The sequence below is a fragment of the Chroicocephalus ridibundus genome, chromosome 6 (genome assembly GCF_963924245.1).
Source record: "Chroicocephalus ridibundus chromosome 6, bChrRid1.1, whole genome shotgun sequence".
Classification (NCBI taxonomy): Eukaryota; Metazoa; Chordata; class Aves; order Charadriiformes; family Laridae; genus Chroicocephalus; species Chroicocephalus ridibundus.
The window spans coordinates 47,013,812-47,031,995 of record NC_086289.1 but is presented as its reverse complement, the minus strand read 5'-3'; the positions used below and the strand labels follow the sequence as shown (position 1 = coordinate 47,031,995).

At 36.7% G+C, this 18,184-nt stretch overlaps 1 protein-coding gene across 1 annotated transcript in view; it reads left to right on the top strand.

Annotated features, from left to right (window-relative positions):
- Nucleotides 1-16,794, top strand: part of AGTR1 (angiotensin II receptor type 1) — a 28,598-nt gene extending 11,804 nt beyond the window's left edge. The window contains exon 3 of the mRNA XM_063339547.1: nt 8,172-16,794. Coding sequence (XP_063195617.1) covers nt 8,225-9,274 — 1,050 coding nt within the window. The 5' untranslated portion in view covers nt 8,172-8,224 and the 3' untranslated portion in view covers nt 9,275-16,794. The remainder of the gene's footprint in view (nt 1-8,171) is intronic.
- The last annotated feature ends 1,390 nt before the right edge of the window (nt 16,795-18,184 follow it).

Below are 18,184 nucleotides of genomic sequence, written 5' to 3'. Positions count from 1 at the left end.
GGTTTTTTTCTCTCTTGCCTCTACACGGCCTTTTTAATATAAGGCTGAAATATAGATCTGGATCAAGCCCAGAATTAATGTAAATTCCCTTACTCCTCGGGTTGGAGGAGTTCACAGTAGAAGTTCATGGTTCATTCCATATGGAAATAATGATGGCAATGGAAATTTCAGGTGTGTGGTTAGGTACGCAGAAGCTACATTTGTGTAGGATATGCACTGCTGTGATATTAAAAAAAAAAGAATACTTTAAACGTCTTATTCCATGGAACTAAGCTATCAGAATAGAAATGTAAAATTCGTCAGATGATTTCACTCGCACTTAACAAACCTGAATTTGATTTCTGTCTTTTATTAAAAATGATCACATGGGGCACACTATATTTTATATAGGCAATTCCAGCTGCAATAAAGGAAATGTGTTAATCCATTCGTTTACTATCACTCAGAGAAAGTAACCGTGCAGCATGTAACCTTTCACAGCTCAAACTAATCTCACTTTTATTCGTTCTGGGACTTGATGGCTTAATTCTTGTTAACTATTGACTCTTTCGGGTACTTCCAAATACCCTAAAGATACTACATAACCAGGCATCAAATCTGAAGTTATGAATGCGCAGTAAGCTGTATATTCATAATAAAACAGTACTTCATGTTGTGTTGCCCTTCAACAATCTTTTCATGTCAGTGCTGAAAACCCTAGAAATTCTAGTCCTACCTTGATCTGAGACAGATTTATCTTTTTCTTTCCTGGCACCTAATGTACTATAAATGGCATTGTTAGCAATATGAGAAGATGGCACATCCCTGATAAGCAGACTTTAGGTTAGCCTGCTGATTATTATTTTTATGTCATAGGAGGGCACCAATCTTCCTTTTTAGTAAAGCTAATGGCTAGAACAGAGGCGCAAAAATCCATGCTGGATTGATGACGATGCCCTCATTTCAAAGTCTTAATAGGTTTAAGTGACTGTAGCATCTTTTAGAAAGACACAATTCTTTACCCTGTGGTATAAACAAGAGTGACTGCCTCTTGCTGTAACAATTAGTTTTTCATATTTAAAAACTAGTTCAGCTATAGGTTTAATAACCTAGATAAGGAAAATATGATCTTCATTCCTGTCAAGACAGAGCAACTGAGGTGACTGGGACAAGGGTATATTACCTGGGGATATCACATGGAAATTCACCTTTCAGACATCATCTTTTCTGAAGCTTAGCCTTTTGGTATTTAGTTTCAGAAGTACTGAACTAGAAGTATTAAGCTAGAAGGATATTTCACTTTGTTTATTTAATTATCTTTTCAGTTTTAAGTTACTGGTGCGCAGATAATTTTATATTCACATCTAAGGATATGTAAAACCTAAGACATTTTAAACACCAGAGAGTTTGCAACACATTCCTGCACCCTTGGTCAAAGAAAGAACACAGAGATTGCTCTGATGGATAAACATGAACGAAAGAGATCAGAAAATCACGTGGAAAATCTAAGATATCTGGAGTATTGGGTACACTGTCAAGCCAGAACCAGTGATCTCCAAACTCACCGCCTCACTGATCTTCCCCGGGAAGATCAATGCATATTGCACTGCACATTGAACACACACTGCATATTGAAAAGGATTAATCCTTCAGTGTTTTGGAGTCCAGTTATACATTTATTGAACCCAAGAAAAACAAAATCCTGTGTGTATAGAGGAAAAGGTCCCAGAAAACAATGTTTACTTTTAAACCTAAACCTAGAGGATCTGAAAAATGAAACCCATAAACTAAAATACTGAAACTTAGTCTCACCTGAAAGACTTTTGTCTAACCATAACAAGTGCTTTGTGGATCAATTGGTCAAACTTCTATACAAAGCCCACCCCTAATCATTGCCATGCTAGCGTTCACTAAACTACTAAGTTCTGGTGAGGTTGAGAATCCTTCCTTGGCCCTAGTATCTGCAAGTAAGATTTTATAGAAATAGGTACATCAGGATTTCTCAACTGCTGTAGAAAAAAACATACATGAGAAGGGAATTGGTAGAGTTAACTGGCCAAAGAGCTAAGTAACATGAAGAAATATTTCCAGGGTTTCCGGACTCTGTAAGTATTGCAAGAGTATATGCAAAAAATAGTCCAAGCTTTCACTGCTGCTGCAACTGCTAGAATTATAACCATGACATCATTACACTGTAGGCTATTAAAAAGAGCATGCAGAAAACGTCACATATTACATTGTAGTATTATTAAGCATTTAATGTCCGAAAAAAGTACTTGAAAGATTTTATTCATCAATCCACAGACCCAAAAATTAATGTTTTAGAGGTGTCCTTTCACTTATGCCAGTTTTTGCCACATCCACATTTCTAACATGAAATCCTTGAGTGTGAAAATGAAAGATAATTTTTCTTTATTCTGCATTTTAAAACTAATAGATACTAAAATAAAATAGTTCACTCTGGTACATTATACTTTACATAAATGCAGAAGTTCTTTGATAGATATTTTGCCTTGTGTTTTCATCTTAAATAATGTTGAAGGCAGAGGGTATTTTGAAAAGCGATGGTACTTGAATACAAAATAAATTCTCTTATTTTAAAATGGGAAATACAGACCTCTAGTGGTCGAAATATATATTATGAGTTAAACTTCAAAGCGATTTTAATGTCACTGTGCTTAACTGTGTTACTTTCCTTTTTCTTTACATTTTCTTCCCCTCTCAATCATTCAAAATCACACAACCCCCCAATTCCACTGTTCAGTCATTCCACAAGCATTGATTTTTCCCAGAGGAAAGAGTACTTTCATCTGCCCTTTTCTCACATAAATTTTATGACTGAAACTGGGTACAGTTGAAAGATACTTGGGAAGTGAAGGGAAAATTAATGAGCGTAGTCTATGAAAACAAACAAAGAAAGATGTTCATTCTTTTCAGAATAAACTATGAAGCCATCATACAGAAGGACAGACTCTTTTGAAGTCTGATGGAAGAAATAAAATGCAGACAAGTTCTTACAGAGAAGGTCAGAGTACATAAACAGTTTGCATTTACAAGGTAGCCATAGCTGTTCCTCTGCTAGCACAAAATAAGTAACAAGCAATTTAGAGTTTTGATGTAATAGAAGAACCAGATCCTAGAAGGATCACAGGCAATTTACTGTCCAGCAATATAGAGCTAGCACAAATGAAGCAGACCAGCTTCAACTCTTGCAAGGGGAAGACATAAAGAATCCACCCATTGGTTAGAGGATTAAAAAGATAAATACTTTAATCTAAAATAAAAAAAAAAGTAAACACCACAAAATGAACAGCAATTTCAACAGACAGCAGGACAGCTATTAAACGAAAAGGCACAGGCCAGTACCAGGTCCTGCAAATTCTGTTTGTTCTGATGGCAGACCACCTCCTGATCCAAAATTACAAAAGCAACAGCCAACTTCACAGGTTCTAATACGAATCTTCTGGAGCTTGCTTTCTGTTCTTGGTGCTCATGAACTGATGTCCGGACAGTGTTCTGGTTCTGTACTGCCTAACTGCCTATTCCAGTTCCGTTTCAGTAATATTTTGATTTATTGTCATTTGCCATGAAGTCAGACATGGACCTCTGTGGAAGATAGCGGCAGTGATGACAGGAGGCCTGTGCATACTGCAAGGCTACAACAGTTTGAATTATATGCCTTTATTTGCCCAAGTGTTTGCATTTCTCTCACCCTCCTCATTCACCTATCAATTGTGGACTAAAAATACTTAGGAAAGGCACGAGTGGGGAACACAGAGTGTTAGGAGGAGCACAGAAAGAAGGAGAAAGGTAAATTTATGGCCTCACAGTCAGGAACACTGGGAAAGCAGGGAAGAGGCTGAAGTAGGCATATGTAGTAGAAGAAACCATATTCATTAAGGCACTGGGGATAACAGGGGGTTGATCTGCTGGAGAGGAAAAAACAAGGCAGTTAAATAAAGTATTTGGAAAGTGTCATTACTTTCTCAGCAATTAGAAAAAGAACATAGAGGAAACTGGGGGGGGCGGGGCTAAACTCTCAAGGTGAAGGAAAAAAGCTTATGCCACCAGAAAGAACTAAAATGTAGTTAATATACTGAACATATTGATCCAAGCATTTTTCAGCCTCTCTTCTACCTGTGCAATAATTTTATACAAAACCAGAACGTATCGTCCTTTTAAACATGGAAGTATCTTCTCATTTGTAAGAAAAGCAAATAACCCACCTACCATCAGAAGACAAAAAAACCCTCACATTACCTAATGGTGAGGTGGCTAAACTGTGTCAAGGTTGGTCAGCCTGAGTTTATTTAGTCTTTGTCAAAGCAAATATCAAAAACACGTTTTTGTTTAAGATCTGACTTGTGACATCTGCTTACCTATTTATAGCTGATGAAGTTCTCACAGAAAGCCACAGTCAGTGCTGTCTTATCTTTCAGTAGGCAAAGTGCTGTTTACCTTGCATGAGCTCAGCATTCCTTGTTGTTTCCACAGGCAGTTTAATTAGGATGCATGTTCATCCAACAGAAGCAATGAATGGAGTGGTAAATAATAGCTGGTAGAGCACTCTGAAGCATTTCATTATCAGTGACTTATTATAATCATTGTAATTAAAAAAGGTAAAAGGTCAAACAGGACAGTAACATACAACGGGGGTTTGATGCCTACCAGATAATTTACTTTGAGATTGATAATTTACTTTGAGATTGATGCAGCCACATGATTCACAGTTGCATCAATTCAATCCTCTTAGAAAAAGCTCCTTGTGTATCAGCCTTAAAATGATCCAATTATCATTCTGTTAACTCAGGTCATTTGAGATGCTTTAAATGGAATTATCAATGTGCACAATTTCAATACTTGCATTTAACTGGCCAGTGGTTTAATGTGCTCCAGTGAATTCTGGCAGCATAAAGCTGTACCAGTCATCTATTTCTGTAATGTTTTTAAACAATCTGCAGTACTTCCCATGTAGAAGTATCCGCTTTGCATAAAAGGTATATAACCATGATCCTAGGACAAGCAGGTGAACTGTGGCAAGTGAGAATAACAGCAAAAATGACAGTGGTAGGGAAAGAGATATCATCACCTGTAAGGAGTTCGCACCACTCGCACGCACTTCCTTGTCTCACCACTCAGCCCACTATAGGCCCATGCCTTCCAAAACAGATGACTTTCTTCTCCTGTGTTGAAGCTTTTCCTAATGTTCTTAAGTTACAGATGTACTCAAGGCAGCAGATCTACCTGAGGCTAGTTCTGAAACTTTAAAATTTCCATGAAATTTAAAAATTCAGGTTGAAATTAGCAATGCCTTCCTCACTGTGCATCAAATGTAAGACTCTTACGAGGTTCATTCTCATAGCAACATTCAAACTGTTTTCAGATACGTATACAGCAATCCATATCTATTTACCCAAAAAGCAACCACATTATATATTTCTACTTCCTTTTCATTTACTGAAAATAGTGATGGATTTCTTTATTTATTGAATGTAATTCCCTAGAATAATTTAAAACTGGTAACATACCAAACACATCCTTTGCACAGTTCCACTGACTTCAGTGTTAACACCAAAACCTTTAATTCCAGAAGGGTTAGTCTTATACAGATAAATTGAAGTATCATACTATTTCTTCACCAAATCCTGATTTTTCATGGGAATTTTTCTGCCTTTTTTACTTCCCAAGCACTCCCAAATAAGCTCAGGGAATTCAATACCTTCGAGCACCGGACACAAGTTTCCCAACTCAAGTTTTTTTTTTTTTGTTTATTTTAACACATTTCTAAAAATGCAATATAGCCACTATTACACTTTCTTGAAAGTGCATATGCTATTAATTACAGCAACTAAAGCTACTACTAGCATGAAAAAGTACAGGCCACCATGTGGATAGAAAAGGGAAATTGGAATTTAAACAACAGAACACACTACACCGAAGGCTTCATGAAGCGACCGTGAGAAAGGTACCTTGGCATCTACTGCTGCACAGAAACGATCCTGTTGAAAGGGAACTATTTACCATCAGCTACATTTGTTTTAGCCACTGAATCTGCAGTTGGTACACACCAAACAGGATGCACTTGCCAAATAATACCACCAATTGGTTAATCTAACCATGGAGAAAGGTCTTGCTCAGCCTTAACTGGACCCTGATCTACTTTACTACAAGTCTAACTTGCACTGGTGATTTTGTTAGAAGAGGGTTTCTTACTGCTAAATTCCAGGCGGTAATCTCAGTGGGTGTATAACTCCGCAAAGGCTACGATAATGAATAGACCACACAGCACAAGCGTGTAGCTGGGACAGAGCAAATATTGCTAGACATTGATGTTGCAGAACCTATCAGTTATTGTCAAATCTCCTCGTGCCCTTTCACAACCAAGGGATGAGATAAGAGGATTTACCTTGAAATGTTTTTATTGTAGTTTTCCCTGTCCTACAGATAGCATGACCTTCCACAGAGCCAAACACTATATATTCTAGATTTGGCACAGTTTGAAAGCCAGGAAGTTTTGCTCAGGATGCAAGTATAGTGCTACATGTGACCAGAATGGCATGCATTTCTGTGTCAGCTGTATTGGCTTGATCTTTTAATTTCTTAAACATGGCAAAAATAGCTGATGTCATTTTGAGGCATCTGTACCAACGAGGTAACAAGACTAATTCAGAGAATGAATTGAAAAGACTGTGAGGTGTCACATTGCGCATCTCGACAAAGGGTTTGTTAGTTGCATTTAACTAGATATTCCAAACTTGATAGAATTATCAAGAACCTAAATCCTGGTATTACCCTACTAACTTTATGGAAATGAGTCAGCTTATTAATGCAAACATAATAGAACTTGAGCTGAGATTGAGAAATAGTGAGTCTTGTAAAAGCTAATAAATCGAGAGCCAAAGGATGACGGTGCTCACAAGATGCTGCCTGCAACCCATATTCTGGGTTCAGTTCCTGACTCTGCTTCAGACTTCCTGTGTGGGCTTTGCCAAGGCAAATCTATGCCTCACTTCGCTATTAAAAAGGCAATCCATTTGGAATAAGGTTTGTCTCCCAACAAGAACATGTCAAACACTTTAATAGAGTAGCATTCTGTATTTAACAGGAACATCAGTGCTGAACAACGCAAATAATGAGCAACCACCTCCGTAACAACATAGCCTGTATTTCTATAATGACAGGCATTCTTTTCTTTCTGAATGCATCTGTACTGCCCAGGGTCTTAGGGTGTGTATATTTATCTATATAAAAGTGACTTACATTTATAAGGGGTTTGTTTGTTATGGGATTCTTTAGGTGTTTGTTTTTTTTTTTTAAAGCAAATATATTTCACTTAATCTGTGTTTGAGGCAGCACAAGTTGGGTTTGGCTGACAGCTGTCAGGATCTTGCAAACAGCAGTAAACACTACTCTGCAATAATAACTATCAGTTTTGGTTTTTTTTAAATATCCACTGTTTTTGAGGGAAGACTGTCTATTTGTAGACTCTGCAAAAGATAGAGTCGTGTATATCATATGACTTGCTTCTTAAAGTCATAAGTCATTAATAAGGAAATCGTTCTTGCAGAACACAAGCTCTAGCAAATCAAGAAGGTGCCCTGTAAAGGAGATTTCATCCATTTCCATACAATTAATACAATCCAGAAATATTTTTCATACACTAAGTCTGCAACTTCAACTCTTGGATACATAAATTTTGTCAGTAACTGAAAAGATAATATGAATTGTTGCTCCCCCTTGTGCCCTCCTTAAACTGTTTCTACAGTTAATGTGCAATAAATCAACACGTGTCTGAAATTTTCAGAGATTATTTTTTTTTCCTCATTAGTTGTTAAATACCATAGATCCAAGCCAGATGGGGAGCTAGGTAACTTCTGAATATTTAAGGTATTTATGGTACAACAGAACAATAGATTGTATGAGTGTCTTCATCTTTCTCTGTGATGTAAAAATTGTCTCAAAGAATTAAGCTTTAACGTATAGAAAAAAAATTATAGTGATTCATGTCAGAGATCAAAATGAGTACCTAAACTGAAACACTCCTACCTCTGTTTTATTCTGCAAACGAGGTCTATATTAAAATAGAAATTGGTTGAGAAAACACTTGAAGATGGCTTATTTTTAAATTCAAAGACATTTAAAAATTAAATTGCTATCACGAATAGTATTTTTTTCCTCTTTTCCCCTCCTAGGTGTGAACTTCATATTTTCTTCCTGAAACCAGGTTAGAGCTGAAGAAATCAAGATGATTCCAAATTACTCTACTGAAGAAACAGTTAAAAGAATCCATGTCGACTGTCCCGTTTCGGGAAGGCACAATTACATCTACATTATGGTTCCAACTGTTTACAGCATCATCTTTATCATAGGCATATTTGGGAACAGCCTGGTCGTTATTGTCATTTACTGCTACATGAAATTAAAAACAGTAGCCAGCATCTTTCTGCTAAACCTGGCACTGGCTGACTTGTGTTTTTTAATAACTCTGCCGCTCTGGGCAGCCTACACAGCCATGGAGTACCAGTGGCCATTCGGCAACTGTTTATGTAAGTTAGCATCAGCAGGGATAAGTTTCAACCTGTACGCCAGCGTGTTCCTCCTCACGTGCCTCAGTATTGACCGGTACCTGGCCATAGTACATCCAGTGAAGTCCCGAATTCGACGTACCATGTTTGTGGCCAGAATAACTTGCATTGCCATCTGGCTTCTCGCCGGTGTGGCCAGTTTGCCCGTCATCATTCACCGCAACATATTCTTTGCTGAGAACTTGAACATGACAGTCTGCGGTTTTCGGTATGACAACAATAACACAACGCTCCGGGTCGGATTGGGTTTATCCAAAAATTTGCTGGGCTTTTTAATTCCTTTTCTGATCATATTAACAAGCTACACCTTAATTTGGAAGACTCTGAAGAAGGCATATCAAATTCAAAAAAATAAGACTAGAAATGATGATATTTTTAAGATGATTGTGGCAATAGTTTTTTTCTTCTTCTTTTCCTGGATTCCTCATCAAGTGTTCACTTTTCTGGATGTACTAATTCAATTACATGTAATAACAGACTGCAAAATCACTGATATTGTGGACACGGCTATGCCATTCACCATTTGCATTGCTTACTTTAACAACTGTTTGAATCCTTTTTTTTATGTGTTTTTTGGAAAAAACTTTAAAAAATACTTCCTTCAGCTGATAAAATACATTCCACCAAATGTCAGCGCACATCCAAGCCTAACAACAAAAATGAGCTCCCTCTCATATCGGCCACCAGAAAAATACACGCTTGCCCACTAAAAAGACTGCTGGGCCTTTCAACACCAAGTGATGTGTTTTGCAATATACTTTTTTTGAACAACCTTGTGAACGAAGCAGCAAGAATGACAAAATTCATCTGCAGTCCTGAACATCACAGCTTACTGCTCATTACAGAAACATGAGATCACCTCAGAGAAATCATGCTGTAAAGATTTTAGCAGTGGCCTTTTCTTTTACATTGTGAAGAGGACTGCTTGGTTTTCATTTTGTTTTCCTTTACCGAAAACAACATAAATGGTGGACCGGCATGGCATAGTTTCTGTCAGCATCCTGCCATTTACTCGAACTACAAAAGAAGGGTACAGAAGACTCCTAAATTCAGAGATCTCTTTAAAGAAAAAGCTTGTATAAATTACATGAATGATGAAAGACCTGTTTTGCACGTACATGAGCTATTCCAAATTTTGTTCAAGGAGCTGGTGGAGCTACACTGCTTGTTTTGTTGTTTTTTTAATGACATAAAAGGCATATCATTATATTTAGAACACATTTTCAAATATATGCTATATAGAGAGGCCCAATTTTAAACTCAAATGGAAATTTAAGGTCCTTGAAATTGGTCTCATTCGATTTATGCTACTACTTTTCATTTTTAAAAGTGGCAAATTTTTCATAATAATATATGCAATAAAATGCAGATTTATTTATTAAATATAGAAGAAATATATTTTTAGATTTCTATTCCTACTCATAGATTTCAAACATTGTTTCATAAATGTACATTTATATCCCAGTGGGTATTTTTATAGTAGTTTAAAAAAAATAAACTATATATATATATACACACGCACCCCCCAAAATGGGCTTCACTTAACCTTTCCTCATAATATGCCACACTGACTTTGAAGAACATTACTTATGGAGTGGGTTGACTCCATACTCTATATGGCTAAAAGTAAAATTCTATATTTGAAAACATGAGTTCTGGGACAGAGGTGATTAGAAAACGTCAAACTATTTCTGTATAACAACCTGAGAGATGTCTGAGAGAAATTAGCAACTAATCAAACCCACTCAAATTTTCAAATTTCAAATTTTAAATAAACTCACATTCTGAGAAGCAAAGACGTTTGTATTACAGTTTAGCTAATAATGCTTTTAGTCACATCACAAAACATCTAAGACCACACTTGACTCTTGGCTTTTATGGAATTACTCTCCATTTATACAAAACTAAGCCTAGAGTATTTGCTCGCTGTAGAACTTTTTTTTAATGTGTATGGAATGAATTCAAATTTATACTAGCATAAATCAGAACGAAAGTCTGGCTTAAACTCTCCATACAAATAACAGGGGAATGCTGACAAGCACTGTAGGAAGTTTCAACTAATGATACTCCTCATACGTCCTTTTTACCTCAAATAATGAGCTCCAGAAAATATTTATTCTTGATTCACACTCATTTACAGTCTTCAAAGATAAATGAGTTCACAAATTCTTTTTCATACAGTAAAACTTAAGAAAAATTCCCAAACTTTACATACATCATGTAGACAATTACCTGACCCTTAAGAATTTGCAACATTTATAATCTTCAAGATTATACGTCTAATGCAGCTTTGTCTCAGGTGGCAAGTCTGATTGTCAGTCTCTTGCATATACACAAATAATATTTTTAAATTATTTTTTACTTTGGGAAATTCTTTCAAATCAAAACACAACAAAAAAGTTATTTCTGTAGTTTAGTACTTTTCAAGAAAAATGGGACTACAACCAGATCTGGGAATCTTGTGCCTCTTCCTGCTCTTTCATTAATTTGTTTTAAGGCAGGTTTCTTCAGTTTTGCCTTTGTTCTTCCACATGCAAAATGGGAACAATCTCTACTTGTATATGTCACAAGGCACCGTGAGGATTCACTAAAACTTCTAAAGCTGCATGTTAAAAAAAACAAAACAACGCTCTTTCATTGATGGTTTAAGTTAATTTAATTGCAAGCTAGTATCTCAAAATTTGAAACCCGAATGTGTCATTTAAAGACACATTTAAATTATTCTTATTATATGTAATGCTTTACATTTAGCTTATATCTATCTTTACGTGTGAGACAGCCATTGGTTAAAAATGAATATGGCAATAGTCCTGTGCACTATAACTAGCACCCACTACAGTACCACTGCCTCAGCACTCAGTAAGCTGACAAAGGACTGACAGAGCTTGCCATTTATCGGTATGATGTTTTGTTTGTGTGCACATGCTGAGCAGCATCGGGAGCTTCCCCTGGCAGAAGCAGATCTGTCTCAGACATAATTCAGTGTGCTGTGCTTGCCACCTGCTGGATGCAGCCACAAATTTGTTTTTCATCTCAAAAGTTTTTATGGGAAGGGACAGCAATATTTCCCTGCCTCGCGATGGATCTAGAGATCCCTACCTGTGGCAAAACTCCACTAGAAATGAAATACAAACTTGTCCATCTGGGAAGCAGTTAACTTCTTTGACAGAGGCCAAGCAAGCATTCTCATCACCTGCTGATCCCTTTGGTCGCTGACATCCAGTGTCCCCAACGACCACAATAGGTAACTCATTTGCAAAACTTTAATTGCATTACTACAAGAGCCATCCCAAAGAGAAGAAATATATATATATGTATAAAAATAAAAATCAAAGCATATTTGCGCAAGTGATAACTAAGTATTCAGTCTTTCAACTGAATTTATTCAACTCATTTATCACCAAGAAGAAGCAGAATCAGTAGTGACTGTGAACACTAAAACCGACTGTATTACAGTAGAAAACAGAAGAGAAGCCATTGCTTAGTGATTTTGATCATTTAATGCCAGATCCTACGTTTCTAAGAGACTGTGTATCCTAGGCTGCTGCTGCCACCTGTGCCTACCTGCGTCATGGGAAAAAGCACGAGCATGCACGTTCAGCTGGCTTGCTGCAGGAAAGGCAGGAGGGATTGCAGCTGGTGTGCTTTGAAGGCAAGACTGACCTTGAATTGATAGGCAAAGAAAGTAGAGGGCAAAGCTGCTGTTAAATTATGCTGGAAAATTTTCATTCTTCTAAGGGGTGGGAAAATGATCATCAGCTAGCAAATATAGTGGACCCTAATTTAGTGTTTCCTTATTAAAAAAAAAAAAACAAACACACAACACACCACCAAAAAGCCACAACAACAAAAAAGAAGTGGCAAATCAATCAATAGTGAAAAGTATCCAGAGACAAAACTCTCCAGCAACTGGGCAGCAGCAGAGAGCAAACTCTTTCAGAGCACAGAGTTACTGCATACAGGCACATCCTGCAGTTTCAGGCATCCCCACAAAGCCCCAACCTGATGAGTCCCCATTTCCCTCAGCACAACAAGCCACTTCCATCACACTTCTAGCTGCAATGAATGCAGGTGCTGAGAAACACGTTGCTGCTGAGCCTCACGCTCCCCTGCCCACCTGCTTGCAGAAATACTGTGCTGGAGACCTGCACATGTGCAGAGCAGCGGTGTGTCAGAGTGCAGGATCTGGCCACTCTTGTGGACCCTTGGCTGTGTGGTCCCTGGTCCCCTCTGAGGTGCAGGTAGGAGATGGCCAGAGTATGCTTTGATGTAAGAACCTACTCCTTGTCAACAGAAGAGGAGGGAGTAAGATCTGGCTCTATGTGATTTCACCATCTTTGGGGAACTGTGGGTTGAGCCATCTTAATTTAGTATCAAAATAAGAACTAGCTATATGTATGCTTAAGAACAAAGTCCCACTATCTGTTATTTTAAAAAGAAGTATCCAAAGTACTTTTCATTCTCAGGATGACCAAAAGTAAAATACTTGACAAACTCTTAGTCCGTCCCTGTTCTCTCCTGGTGTGAGGAACTCAAGGCAGTATTAATGGGGACAGCATATAGCCAGCCCTAAATATAGGGATCACTACTCCTAGTCTATCACAATTATATTCTGTTGACATGTTTGAGTGAATACTTTCCTTCTGCTGGCAGAATAATTACTAAATCACATTATGTTTGACATATACATGCATAATATTTATTTCTATTTATTGCGCAGCAGTGCTTCATATGACTCATGTTTCATGCTTTGCTCTCTACTTGCTTGCCCATTATATACCCATCCTAAATCATATAATATAATCTGCACTGATTAGCCTAAATTCCAATAAATTATTTACAGGTACAGTAGGGACTAATTTGGCTTTCGGCTTAACGATTTCCTCATGTTTACATTGTTAATCAAGATGTTGCAGAGTAACTACAAGGCCAAAAGTCCTTTACCAGAGCTATTATTTAGGTGATGTTTTGATTATCTTCTTGAAACTGTGACAGCAGCAGAGAATGTAGTAGGATTCCCAGGTTTTGTTCAGTTTTGCTTGCACAGCTTCAGCAATGATTTATCTTACTGATCTCCTTTTTAAGTATACTGAAGTGCAAGTATTCCCAGGGAGAACTTTGCAATGGAAAGGAGAAACAAATACTTGGGAGGAGGCAGAAGGCCTAAAGCAGGGACTTGCTGATTTTGGAAATATTTAGTGTTAAATGTAAATACTTAATTTTATTTTTGCAACAGATAAAAAAGAAAAAAAAAAAGAAAAAAATAACCTAAGAACTAAGTCTTTTATCTAAGTAGTAGAAACTTCCAGAAAGTTTTTGAGAGGCTCTTTTTAAGTTTCTTAATAATGTCCTGCTCAGTTTGAAAATACCAAGCCATTCTTACCCCGCTCACAAGGTCAGGGTCTCCAGCTCTGCACTTCTGCATCACTTTACAGGCTTGGCCAGACCATCATCCCACCAGCTTGTGCAAAGTGATGAGGTTGTCCTATCAGCCATCGAGTCCATTTCAATGGCGACCTCACTACCAAGGCTGAACTAACAAATCCTCAATGTTAATGGCAGAGCTGTCAAGCTCATTGTCACTGGTGAGCTCTGCAGATGTGGCTAGACACTCAAGAAATAGGTACAGACCACATTTGAACACAGCATTGTGCGATCTTTTTAGTGGACTAGTGCCATGGCCTGCAGCTTTAAAAGTACTTGGTAAATTAAGTAGCAAGAACTAGATTTTACTTTTTTTTAAAAAATATTTTTGTGCAGTCATATATTGTGAAGTGGTGAATGTTAATGTTTTCTATTTCAATAGAAATAATTTTATATTGTAGAAGTTTACTACTATTATATAAGAACTTTTATTGTCTGAAGTATTACTAAAAACATACACGTCATCAATAGATGTCTTTGTGAAAGCCATCTCCACCTGCTGTATTAATCCACTCAAAGCAGAGATCTGCTTCTGTATTATTGTAGAGATCTGCTTCTGTATTAAGTACTACACTGTTATCAGTATATTATAGCTATATACCTTAGACAATATCATCCTTACCAAAGTATTTCTATTTAATGCTGTAATGTTTTATACCACCATTCCTCATTCCTTTTAATCCAAAACCTAACCCAGCTACCCCTAAACTCTTGCGATGAACAGGCTGTGTCTGCAATTCATAACGGAAAGGCTACCAGGCTAGCTCCAGAAGTCACATGTAGAACAGCAGTTCAATAATTCACCTGTGTTTCACAGAACTGGTTAAGGTAATAAAGTTTCCTTGGAGTGGATACTTAACAAATTGCTAATTTTCCTATGTACAGGTTAGAGTTTAAAGCAGCTTCTAAAAAGTTAAGCCTAAATTATACAGACAGATTCACCCAGAATATTGTGAGAAATAAAAGATCAAATTACGTTATGAATAATGGCTCTGAAAAGCCAGGCTCAGGCTGCCTGTAGCTGAGTGTTCAATGTAAATATATCCACTTATTTAGAATAAGCTTTGGTATTTCTAAGCAGTGCCACATTGTACAGTGGCTTCAGTGGAAACCAGAAAACGAGATCAGGTTCCAGCATAATAAAAGGGGACTGGTGGGTGGTTTTTTGGTGCTTTGTTTGTTGGGTATTTTTGCCAAAAGAATGGTAGAATGGATCACATATTTCCATTTCAAATTTGTATGAAAATAAAATTGAATTTAATCTTACATATCTCTAGTAAACCCTACTTTATACTCTGTTTTATAGCGTCACACCCTGGAAAAAAGTGAAAAACAGTTAAGCTATACGATTTCATAGGTCCAGCCTTTATCTACTGAATAACTTACTTATTTTCTATGTATTTTATTATTCTTCAGCTTTATATATTGTCAGTGCTGTGAGGCTACAATCAAGCTACATGATGCAGAAGGCAGTATACATACACAGAGAGATATATGATCCCTTGAAGCTTTACAGCCTCAATCAAAGGGTGAAAAATTGTTAGAATAGGGTGGAAGGCAAAAACTGTTGCTGAACAAATACAAAACTGAGAAGGTATTTCACCCTGCTGTTAAATTAAAAAAAAATCTAATTTTTTTTTTTTTTTTAAACTCAAGTGAGCCAAAAAGCTTCTCTCTCATTGAGAATAAGAAAGCAAAAAAAACTAGAAAAGAAAATACTGAAAGGTTTTATGTTATAGGTGAGGAACAGCCCTGCACATACACACAGACTTTGAAGCATCTCCAACTAATATTCTCAAGCAAATGCAAACTCAGCCATTTTTATGAAATTGAATGGATAACCAGAAATGTTTTAGTCAACAGATGTGTACAAGATATTAGCAGCTAATTTGCCACTATTGACTTTTCTTTCAGGAAAAAAAAAAAAAGTCAAATTATGCATTAGAATCCCATCAGATAATTACATGCCCAGGAAGGGAAGACAACGTACTGCGTATAGACTTACATGAGCTTTGCCTACCTAGCCGGAACTCCTCCTCATGCTCAGTTTATCACACAATATACAGATACACCAAAAAAAAACCAAACCAGAAACCAAAACAAAAATAAAATAATTTCACAAAAAAAATAGTGTAATTATAGTCGCGCTATGTATATTTAATTTTGATGAACAGCTATGAAATACTAAAGGATCTAAACTAAATTAATAAAAACATGTGAAAACAAACTTAAATAGCTTTTTTAATCTTTTATAAGGATTTAGTTTTGCACTGTAAAAAACCTTTCAAGCATGATAAAAATTTGAAAAGCCAAAGCCCTCTTTCTGTATAAGAGCACCTACAAAGTTAGGGAATGTGTACGATTTGCAGGATACCTTTCAAAGGCAGGTCGTAAATAAAGGTACATGAGATATAATTTCACCTACTAGAGAATTGTTAATGTTGAGTCTGGGTTTTGTGATACAATTACGCTAGATAGAAATGTAAAGAAGCATGCAGAAAGGCATACTTTACATTATCGACTAGACTGTAGTATACAGTGCAGTGTATACATGCTAAATCCAGCAAAATTATATTTCTGGTATTCTTGAATTTCTATGCTTATCTATGATAGCTTTCTATACTGTCATCTGTAACTTTTACATGAGAGTAGACAGTAGATATGCAATGCTCTGTTTCAGAAAAGTTTAGCACATTTTAGACATGTTTCTGTCTAACATAACTGCGCAAAAAAGTAAGCGTTTTTCACAGGAACATCTACATCAGACTGATTGTATTTTGAAATACTGAAAGTATTAAACAATCCAAAATAACTTTAAAGAAGTGTTGGCTTAATTTAATCTTCACACCATATGGTTAGATTGTTTCTTCCAAGTTTTGTTTCTCATCAAACCTACAAGTAACTGTGTTTTTAGCTTTAACTTCCAACACAGGTAGCAGAACATGGTACAGAGTCTGACAAGAACACTGGATTGTAAATGAAAACGTATGTTCAACGTACAGCTCATACCCCAGAAATTCTGAATTGCACACAATTTCATTTTGATCAACAAGGTTTGTGACTCAATGTCCTGTTAATTAAAGAAAATGATACATGTTAATTGGAAAAATACATTGTACTTATTGCTGAAGTCTAGATTATATTCTACCAAGGGATATGCTCCTACGGTCTTTTACCTGTGGTCTCTTTAAGCATCTAACTTCAGTTTTCTTGTGGGACTCACTGCTAATGTGTGTATCAAATATGTTTCAAGAGCATGACAGATCAGTGCCAAAATAACATCATCATTCATTAATGACCCACAAGCACATACAGGATTTAAATGTAGAACTGAATCACAATACTGTCAAGACACTAGAAAAGTATACAATACATTTAAAAAAAAATAATCTAAAGGCATATTCCAATTTTGACCTCTTACCTCCAGCCCAAAAGAAAACTGCAAACTTTACATGCAAGATAAAATTTTCCTTACACTTTGCTGCTTATCTTGGAGCTGTTTAAAGGCTAAATTTTCTACCAAGTTAATTCAAATATTTTGACAAGGTTAATCTGTGGTAGAACATGTCTTTATCTCTCCCGCGATACCATTTGATTTATGATCTGCCTATGTCACAGGAGAAGCTGATCAACACTGCAAGGCTCCATAACTTTCAGCTACAAGCAGATCATCACCCCCAACATTCAAACTTGCACAGAATCTCAGTGTGCTCTGCGCACATTGATGAAATCCAGTTTCACGTATTGCAAATAAGGTTTACTCTTCTGGCCCAATAAAGCCACAGAGGCAATGACATACTGAAAAAAAAGATACTGTAGATAGGGACATCCCTAAATGTCACCTACAATTAAATACCTGCAACGCCTGCAGTGCTGCATTTACTGATAATATATAATACTGATTGCCATCCAGCACATATCATATAAGTGCCGCTGCTGCACATCAGCATGCTGCAAATATGCACTAAAATACACTATGGTGTGTTTTTACTTGGCAAAGCCTTGTATTTAATTAACCATGCCTACATTTAACTTTTGGGTTTTCAACTATATGTTCTCCTAACCCACAGAGAGTATTTCATGTATAGCTGTTAAGTACACTGTAACAGTGGAGAAAAACACATGGGCAGTATTAAGGACTTGCTCCGTAACTGTGTTAATCCCACATTGTTTTTAAATGTGTGCTTTCACAGAAA